General features: G+C 43.0%; 1 protein-coding gene across 1 annotated transcript; it reads left to right on the top strand.

The window, feature by feature from the left end:
• Positions 1-7590: 7590 nt before the first annotated feature.
• Positions 7591-10251, top strand: id4 (inhibitor of DNA binding 4). The gene is made up of 3 exons (XM_080745658.1): positions 7591-8225; positions 8814-8887; positions 9563-10251. Exons 1-2 carry the CDS (start codon positions 7851-7853, stop codon positions 8859-8861), a joined length of 423 nt encoding a protein of 140 aa, XP_080601784.1. The 5' UTR covers positions 7591-7850; the 3' UTR covers positions 8862-8887; positions 9563-10251.
• The last annotated feature ends 594 nt before the right edge of the window (positions 10252-10845 follow it).

Genomic DNA, 10845 nt, shown 5'->3' on the forward strand with positions numbered 1-10845 from the left:
ATGCTGAAGATGATTGTGTACTGTACAAAGTAACGTATGAACCCTTCTCAACTGTACTGATGGAAGAAGAAAAACACATTTAGGGATAATCTTTTTTAGTTTTTTTGCTTTTTATCTAGAAATCAACGTGGTCGAAATCAAACAGAAGCAAATTTCACGTTACTTAATCAACCTCTTAAAAACACAACACCAGTGTGTGTCAATCAATCAGCTGTCCATTGCTTTCAATCAGCTGTCCATCAGTCACTGGCTATCAGTCCAAACAGTCTGTTGCACTAAGTAGCGTCCAGCAACATATGGGCTCTAATCCCTCACCACACAGTATCATAGACCTAGTAATGACCCTGAAGGTCAAGGGTCGAGGTCCTCATTGACTCTGACATGACATGACTGTCATTGTCACTGAAACCACACTCTGCAAGCCATCCAACTGTGGAGTCTAAAACTCATCTCATCTTTGTACTAAATACAGCTATTTATTTATTTCTCTGTCTCTCTCTCTCTCGCTCTCTCTGACTCTGTCTGTTTTTCTTCATAAAACAAAAGAGTATTACATTATTACAAGGTTTTTTTTCCTTCTTTGATGCCCCCCTTTATTTTGTATCTCTGTGTGAAGCTGTCAGCTGACATCTTTGGTCTGTGGTGGTGAAAGCGTGGGAGACTCTGAGTGAAGCCACCTGAGATGACACCAGACCAGCACAAATAGAGAGGAGGATAGACAGATACAAGGACAAACAGACAGGTCTGATTAGGTGCAGAGTATACTATACTGATATATACCTACCTATATTACAAAAAAACATCAAGAAATACAGTAATTAGATTCCCTAAGACCCACTTATTTAGACTCTTTTAGAAAAGAGGTTCACTGACACATTTCAAGACTACCACTAGTACATTAATAGTGATAGCAATAGTCAAAGTGATAGTACAGTGTGTCTCTTTCATCTGTCAGGCTCTTAGAATGTCACAGTCTACAAACTGTGCATGTTCGCTTGCCTGTCTGTCCGATTGCCATTATGTAATATAATGCTGTTGAACTCTCTTCTCTTCTCTTCTCTTCTCTTCTCTTCTCTTCTCTTCTCTTCTCTTCTCTTCATTCTGTGTGCGTGTGCGTGTGCGTGTGCGTGTGCGTGTGCGTGTGTGTGTGTGTGTGTGTGTGTGTGTGTGTGTGTGTTTATGGTCACCATGTGTGAATAGTAGTCATTGACAACACTAACATCCGCCTATGCTGAGAATAAGCATCAGTTGTGGGAATGTTCTCTATGTGCAGAATATCAACAAAGCTGGTTAATAACATAATGATAAATCCTGGGCTGGATGCGGGCTCTGCCACCAGCTTAGGGAGACAACAACACAAGATGGACAGCACATATGGACGCAACAATGGTGCACCTGTTGTGACTCTCACACAGACGTATGCACGCATGCACGGACACGTGCACGCACGCATACACACGCACACGCACACGCACACACACACACACACACACACACACACACACACACACACACACACACACACACACACACACTACATGTTCTTAGGAGTTTCCATAGTTTACTACAAACAGGACACCGGCACGCTGCACTGGAATCCAAAAGGTCAAGTCAGTAGTCTTTTACTTGACAGTGGTGGGAACTGGGGAACTGAAAGTAGCAGCTGGGAGAGTTATGAAAAACTCCCAGTGCCAACGAAGAAACCACTAAGTAGTACAGTCAGAGTTGACCAGGCGGCTCATAATCGAAACAAAACACGTCCCAGAACATAAGTCACGGTTTTAAAATAGTCCATATAAGAATAGATTATGGCCACTGAACACAGAACCAGCAGGTGCATTGGACTGCAGGCTGGCTGTTTGCCCTACACATACAGGGCTGTCTGTGCATAAACAGATTTAGCTCAAATTAACTCCAGTTCCTTTCTTTTTTCAAGTGTTTCTGTGATGCCATCACTATGCGTGTATTTTTAGATGTAAGATTCAGAAAAGAAACAAAGCTGTGCACTCAAAGATTTAGGGCTTAGCTTTTGGTCAGTTGACCTTCATCAGAACAGAGCTGACCGAGACAGAGCTGACCACGTTTTTCTTTTGCAATTGATGAAACTATGACTTCTTCTTTCATTTTCTAGTTGCGTACCTCTGCTTCCAGCACCTACATTTTGAGGGTTCTTATTATAGTCCTTACATTTAAGATTAAAAAATGTTTATCTGATGCAAACTCATGTCTTTGATTATCAGTGCCAATCAGGAGAAAACGCAGTGTGCATGTTGCTTCTAAAGTGTGCGTGCGCGCATCGTGCATGCGTGCGGGCGGGCGTGTATGTGTACGGATGGTTACTCAGGTTGCTGTGTAAACACTGAATGCACCTGTGTAAATGACATGAAGAGAGCTGTTGTGTTTAGCGTTGAGGCCACCAGAGAATAAGACATGTTGTGCAAACTGTGTCACCTGGAGGGACCATGTCACCACCCATTACAGCCACAGCTGAACCAGCCGGCTTAGCCTGCAGCCTGTGTTTAGGACGTGCACTCTATTCAGCCATGAGCTATTCTAAAACAAATAGCCATAATAAATCCATGGATTTAGAAGCCACACATTACATTCCCATAAGAGAATTAGATGCTGTGCAACACTGTCACCTGGAGAGACTGACAAAAGAATGTGTGTCACTCACCACCCTCACAGCCAACATGCACAAACAACCAGGCAAGCAAGTCAGGTATAGGCAGACATACTGTAAAGACAGAAGACAAGAGAGAGACAGCCAGTGAGTCCACCTGCATGTTATTATTTAGATTACCGTAAAGAGCATGCTTCCTTAGATGGTCAATACAACTAGAGATGGACCATGATGAGTAATGTGTTGTGCCCTAACCCTAACCTGAAGAGAGAAAAGACATAGGCCGTAGCTTTGTCCATATACCCTTTTCCCTAAACTTCTTTCCTTTTTTTACTATTCTGAAAAACATTTAAATTGTTCAAATAGCTGATCTACAAGCTAAGTATTTTTCAAAATAATAAAAAAGGCAACAAATTTTAGGGATAAGGGGTAAGGAATGGACGAAAATATAGCTCATCACAAGCACATTCTAAAACTACTAATAAAGCAGATCTGTGATTATCAGTCGCTGTCCAGACTATTAATGAATCTGATAGAACATAATGATGTTTTACAATTCTGTCCCTATCAGGACATAAGTCGGACTGTGCTGAGTCGGCTGAGGGTTACTTCGCAACGCTCCGCACGGCGACACACTCGTGACTCAAGTCACGTTCAGACGCTGTCTGTGAAAACGAGTGCACCTTTTTCAATCTGACTGGTTTTCCTATCATACTGTGACATATACAAACACGCACACAGTGTGTGTGTGTGTGTGTGTGTGTGCGTGTGCGTGTGCATGCGTGCGTGAGTGTGCGTGTGTGTGTGTGTGTGAACATAATGCCATGTTCTGTTTAACATTTGACATTTCACAACTCAACACAAAATGACTGGAAGGGCTGGAGACTGTCACAGTAAACCTGGTGTTATGTGACCGTCATGTCACGAGATTTCATAAAGTGAGACAAATGCTGTTGTAAGGCAGGAAGTGTTTTGTATAACCACAGAGAATCTGATGCCATAGATTGGGCATGAGGGAATTGCAGGTGTTATGCAAGCTGTGCCACCTGAGTGGTGTGTGTGTGTGTGTGTGTGTGTGTGTGTGTGTGTGTGTGTGTGTGTGTGTGTGTGTGTGTGTGTGTGTGTGTGTGTGTGTGTGTGTGTGTGTGTGTGTGTGTGTGTGTGTGCGTGCGTGCGTGCGTGCGTGCGTGCGTGCGTGCGTGCGTGCGTGCGTGCGTGCGTGCGTGCGTGCGTGCGTGCGTGCGTGCGTGCGTGCGTGCGTGCGTGCGTGCGTGCGTGTGTGTGCATGTCACCACCTTGTACAGGCACAAACCACTGCCCAGCAAAGACAATCCATTTACAGATGTAGCCGTCACAAAGTTCTACTTTTCAAACATTTGCTGCTGTTGCTCGCTACTGTATGTACGGTATCCATCTGTCTATCTATCAATTTATCAATCTGTCTGTCTGTTTGTCTCTGTCTGTCTGTCTGTCTAACTATCAATCATTTCAGAATCAACAGCCTCTCTCCTGCGTACAGTTTAGTTTTATCGCACGTTATCAAGGGTGCTGACAATAGCACAAACTGGGCGTTTTCCTGTAAAGGACACGTGGATGTGTGTTGATTTGTTTTAGTAAAGTCAGTGAGCTCCATTACTATTAGTGTTTACCTCACCTGTGCAAGCAAGGACGTTCACCTATTGGGCCTTGACTAGTAATGAGTCTCCAGTTGCTTTGCTCTGCTCCCCAGCCAGCAGAGCCACAGCCCCTGTGGGGAAGTACAGACAGAGGAGGTACAATTAGAGAAGTACGTGCTGAGGAACTACCAAAAGCCAACAAAAGGAAAACAGTTCATGCAAAGTCATTCTTCCTTTTTTTTGTGTTACATGTTTGTAGCCTAACACAAAAGAAGCTTATTGCAGGCAAGTATCGGGGAAAAAGATAGAAACAAGATAAAAGATTCTAATAGATTGGTCATTTACCCATAATCAACCTAGTAAGAGATCACTCTGTTTGTAGTACTGCAATAAGTTCTCCTGCTTTCTTTTCTGTTTTTCTCCTTGCTCTCGTTCTCTCATGCCTTCTCTCATGGGGGACACCCCCCATGCTCCACACCCCACCCATTTTCTTTCCTAAAAATGACAAACAATAAACTTGTGATGTGACAATAAAATAGATTCTTGATTCTTCATCCATACCATTGCCGTCCATCCTGTAATAAGGGGCTGCAACTACAGATCCCATAGCCCAGTGGTTCCCAAACCTTTCAGGTCAAGACCCAAAAGAGAGGTTGTTAGACGTTTGTCCAGGACCCAAACTATTGAAAATAGCTACAAGCATGCTGTGAGATTGTAGATTGGCTATTTTCACTACTTCTTAATTATCATTATTTTTCTTTATGGAATTTCTTAGATTCATTTGTTTGTTTTAAAATGTACATATATATATTCGAGTTAATTATATTAAAAATACATTGAAATATATATTTAACTTGAGTCATGACCCATAAAAACTGGTCCGTGACCCACTGTTTGGGAGACCAAACAGTGGGCTATATAGCCTAAGGGTGGGCGATATGGAAAAATACAAAAGCTGTATCACGATACACGATTTTATCACAATTCTTTTTCACGTTGGTTTTTATGGTTATTTTTCAAGTTACTTGACAAAAACTAGACTCTCTGGGTTCCTTTTGGGAGGTCTAAATTGAACTTTACAAGTATGTAACTCTGACAGTATACAAATGAAACCAAATGGACCCTTATGGGTCCATTTGGTTTCATTTGTACACTGTCAGAGTTAAGTGGAGACCTTGACATTTTAAAGTTTGAGAACTACTGATTTAGACCAAAATGCAGGTTTAAATTGAATTCTGTAATGAATCTCTGTATTAACGATTCAACAGGATTTTTTACAAGGCTCCCTCATTGTATCACGATATATACGATACCTCTAAAAAGGCATATCGTGGAGACATTGTATCGTCTCAACGATAATTATCACCATATCGCCCACCCCTAATATAGCCTGTGGCAGAAATGCACATAAAGGCTTAAATTTGGGAAAAGTAAAAAGAAAAATGTCTTCCTCACTCCCTGCCAATGCCCATGTGCAAGTTCAGATCTATTGATCAACCCAATGAGGATAAAAAGGACAGTAGGATGGACTGTGTCTTATTCATTTTGTAGGGGTAAACACATTTTTTCTCACGCTCAAGTGTTTTTATTTTTTTCTCACGCACAAGTTTCTTAGCAGAAACACTTCTATCAGAGGTTCATACTAGATACCTTTTTGAAGTCGCCCCTGAGCAAAACATTGTTGCACACATTACTGAGCAGTGCAAGCACTTTCCATGACAACACAACACAGAGAGAAAATGAAAGAGAGAGAGAGAGAGAGAGAGAGAGAGAGAGAGAGAGAGGGAGGAGAGAATAACAATTTAACCCCATTTAAGCTTTTCAATATTCATGGCGGTTCCCATAAAGTTTGGGACATTAAACCTCCAAAGAAGCACTGAGGTGGGTGTCATCTCCTTCCCTGAGTCTTCAGGGCCCCATATTTGTCCTGGTTTGAAAACAGGAAAACACTCAAGCAGGCTTACTACTACCTAACTGGAGTTATGTGCCTAGCGTCCATGTTGTCTTGGCAACCTGGCTGACAAGGGGAGGGAGAGAGAGAGAGGGAGAGAGAGAGAGAGAGAGAGAGAGAGAGAGAGAGAGAGAGAGAGAGAGAGATGGGGGGAGAGGATTCAGAGGAAGGAGCGATGAAGAGAAAACCAAGGAATATCTACAAGGAACAGACAACACCCGGAAGTTGGCACGCCGGGTGGCCACTTTTGGGTGGCGGAAGTGACGAAGTGCTCATAGACGCTAATGTTAATTTTGGGTGGCCAAAGTGTCATGGCGGCGTCCCATGGAGCCTGAAATGACGAAAATGACGTTGGTGTCCGTTCCTTCTTTGATCTTCCTTGGAGAAAACGAGGAAAAAAAAGAAAGGGGGAAAAAACTGTGCTGGAGCAGAGAGTTGAGTGTGAATGGATGACGTCACGGTCCGGCGCCAGGCAGTCTGCCCGGCGGGTCGCTGAATAAACGCTGTCAGCGAGGGAGCAGAGCGTCGCAATATGGTCCCTGGGAGTGGAGGAATGTAGGAGGCACAATAACACACACAGCTGGGTAAAGGAATGGGAATGCGGCGCAGGCGGGCAGCCCGCCAAATTATAGGCTGTCCCTGGCTCCCATAGCGTTTTATATTAAACGCACTTTGTTTAGAAAAGATATTTACCAAGTCAAATAATGCACACCTTCTGATCCAGTAGGCTACCAGAAACAAAGACACGAATAGTATAGGCTATATAAAGTATAAATAAAGTGCATGGTTTAAGCATGTGTAAATATCTCCAATATAGTGGCTGGCCGCTGGCTCCTGCCTGTGCGTAATTACGCATGGACAACAGCCTACACACATAATGCTATATTTGGCTAAAGCTGTCCAAATGAAATGGAAAATAGCATATCTTTATGGTTCAATTTCATGACTGTATTGTTCCTCACAGGCCTATGGGCAGGAGTAGGTGTCTAAGTTCATATGCCTTCATTCATATGCCTTCATTCATATGGTTTTGACACACACACACACACACACACACACACACACACACACACACACACACACACACACACACACACACACCTTTCTTCTACAGACAAGCAGCCCACCGCAGCGCGCGCACCACAGCCACCATCGCTCGCGCACGCACGCACGCAAGCAGACACACACACACACACACACACACACACACACACACACACACACACACACACACACACAGAATGAGACACGCCTTTTTATAGGCTCCGTTGTGTCCGTCGGTGGGCAGCGGGCGGCTCGTGATTGACCAGCTTTTCGCCCAGAACTGTCAGTGCGCCGCGGCTGGCGCCTCCCCTTTCCTCTATAAATGTAGGAAATCTATTCATTCCCTTCACGCCACCGTGTCTGCGTGAAGTAAGAGAGCTTCCCTGTCTCCTCGGGATGTGTTGTTGACAGAATAGCATTATTAACGCCTTCTTTCACAGACGGGTTTTTTTGTGATCTTGTACTTTCGTCAAACAGGTATTACAACATTTTAAGCGTTTTATATATAGTGTCGTAATCGCAAAATAACCACTACTACAGTAATTGTTTTGTGGGTTGTTTTTTTCCCCCCTCCGTCTCCCTTTCTGAACCGTGCGTTTTTTCGTTGTCATCTAAAATGAAGGCTGTTACTCCAGTCCGCCCCCAGAAGGATTCCTCCTACGGCGGCAGCAACGATCGCCCTTTGCATTATCTGTCGGAGCACAGCCTCAACATCAGCCGGTGCAAGATGGAAGAAGAGGACCTGTTCTGCCTGCAGTACGACATGAACGACTGCTACAGCCGTCTGAAGCGCCTGGTGCCCACGATACCGCAGGATAAGAAAGTCAGCAAAGTGGAAATCCTCCAGCATGTCATAGATTACATCTTGGACCTGCAGCTAGCGCTGGAGACGCACCCATCTCTCAATAAACCACAGCAGAGAACCGGGACGTGCCCTCCCGCCTCCAACCCCAGCCGGACGCCGCTGACGGTACTCAACATTGACCACCAGGTAAGAAGCGTCCATCTCTATCGGGACACGCCGGGAGCCGTGGCTCCCTCCCTCGGCTGTCAGACACACACACACACACACACACATGTCCGCCCGTCAGACTCAGACAGACAAAGCGCGTCATGTCACGAGCAGCGTTCCCGTTATATGTCATTGTCCTCTCAAATTGGTGTGTCGGCTCAATGGAACTAGCTTTAGAAGAAAAATAAAAACAATTAATTATTATTATTTCCCTTGCACACTGGCCTCGAAAATCATGCGTAAAATGCATTTGGCGAGTCTAAGATTGCGCACTTGATTGTGGGCTTAAATGATTAGCATCATAATGACTGTGAGCATTTGCTGTGTGACAGAGGCCCACCTTATCACAGGATAGGTGAAGTACCTCAGCGTGCAGCCCACTCCACTGCTCACAATACAGCCCATTTGTTATTCAATAGGCTATAATAGAATTTATTATATAAGCTAATAGCCTGCTCGTTTTATTCTGCTTTGCTGTTGCCCATCATTTATTTTGTGGGCACAAGGTCTATCATTTATTTACTGTTGTCACTGAGGGCTAAAACATTTTCCTTCCTTTTCTTTTAGAGGACATCAATAGTCAAAAAGCCGGAGGACTCAATTTTATGCCGCTGAAATAAAAAAACAACAACAACACAATGGTAAGTTGACTTTTTACTATAACGTTTCAGCCATGGCTATTTAAACTGCAGTTTATTATTATTATTTTATTTTTTTGAGCATCATCAATTGGTTGATTTTATTTTATTTTCTCCCATCACACTAAATAAGTCACACTATGATGGACATGAGGGATATTCGACTCTAGCCTCTAGACAACATATTGGTTCATACTTCATAGGCTTGAAGTGCATATAGGTGCATTCTCGTTCATTTGACGTTACTCTGTATGCTGGGCCTCACATTGCTTTAGGTTGCCCAGCAGACATCAGGAAAATAATAATTGGGGAACTGGAAATTGCCAATAACCTCGGTGGCAGCTGTGCATTGCGCAATAACTGTCCCTTGTGTAGCAATCCCCCCCCCCCCCCCCAGCAGACAGAGGGTTAAAGCGTCACCGTGGCCCCTCTCTCTCTGCCTCTGTCTCACACCCTTTCTCTTCGCCTTGTAAATGACCGAGGCCCGGTGGCAGTCTATTGGCTGCTTGCAGCTGTGTCTTGTATAAAAGTTTGCCCAAAAGCCCGGAGAACTGTGGTTGTTGTTTGACCTGGTGTGTTTTGGGTTGTTGATCAAGCATGGCCTCTGTTTTGTCGGTGGCGCCAGTCAGTCTGGAGCTCTCGGTTCACACACCCCCTCTATTCATCCCCCCTCCACAGGTGTGCAGCCCGCACAGAGCCGGTCCAAAGCCAGCAAATCTTCGCCAGGGACTCACACCCACTGGAGGCACAATCACAGGGGGATTTCAAAAACCGCTGGGAGGAATTAAACAGAAATAATAACGCTATTTATATCCCTTTTTTTTGTTCAAATGAGGGGCCGCGATATCCAAGCATCCCCTTTGTTCTTGCCATAATAACCTTATTTCTTGTCATTTGAATTTTATATGGATGAAAGATGTGAAATCCTTTGCTGCGAAGTTTTGTTGGAAACTTGGTCAAGAGCATTTTGAAAACAGTTTGTGAAGTGTGCATAAAATAGCTAAAAACAACAGTTTAAAGCTTTACTAAACGTTGAAAATAATTGTACGTTTTTGACATCTATTGTTTAAAATAGATGATTTGTGTTGAACAGGGATGTTCCCTGGGATCGGAAAATGTTTAATATTGTAAAGAAGAACAATTCTGAGTCGAGACAATTAAGATTGTACATATAAAGAAAGAAAATGTTCTATAAATGTATGTGAAAGGAAATACTTATATGCTTAAAATAGACTATTGTAATTATAAGATATTTTTATTAAAATGTTTTTTTGTTTTGTTTTTGGTTATGTAAATATCGTGTTTTCACTTTTAAGTCTAGTGAATGAATGTGATCATGCTCTGCCAATAAAGTCCTCACATCATGATATCAGTTAACTCTTCACAGTGTTTGGAATAGTTTTAATATGTAGCATGTCAAACTCATTGCAAAGATATAGAATGTGCACTGAAACCTCCTGTGTAGATACTGTGGTGAAGGAGTTCCAGTCAAATTCCTCTACCTTTATTTTTATTCGCCCAGCTCAGCTTTTCTCTTGAATCTTTTTTTTTTTAATCGATTAACTATTTGTATTATGACAACAAGCTGAACCATTTAAAGCTGTGGTCACTATGGTGTTTTAACCTAAAAAAAAAAGAATACAACGCATGATTTGGTTTACCTTTGGCCGTTGACAAAAAGAGTAGATCAGTTACAGAACCTTTGGCAAGTGTAGAGAGAGTGTTTACAATTAAAACCACAGACCATAACCTTAATGTCACTATAGCTGCATAGCGGTGTTTATACTTGTATTGCAGGCTCTGTGATTCCTTTGGGTTTGTCTTTGTGTGGACATTGGCTGCTCTTAACACATTAATGATTCACCACCACCAAATCATTAAACTTTGTTTTAATGAATTTATAAAAAATTGTGGACTAATGATTAACATCCTCCCTTTTGGAATACAAACATTGTGTTGGG

This window comes from Nannobrachium achirus (genome assembly GCF_963921795.1).
Source record: "Nannobrachium achirus genome assembly, chromosome: 2".
NCBI classification, from domain to species: domain Eukaryota; kingdom Metazoa; phylum Chordata; class Actinopteri; order Myctophiformes; family Myctophidae; genus Nannobrachium; species Nannobrachium achirus.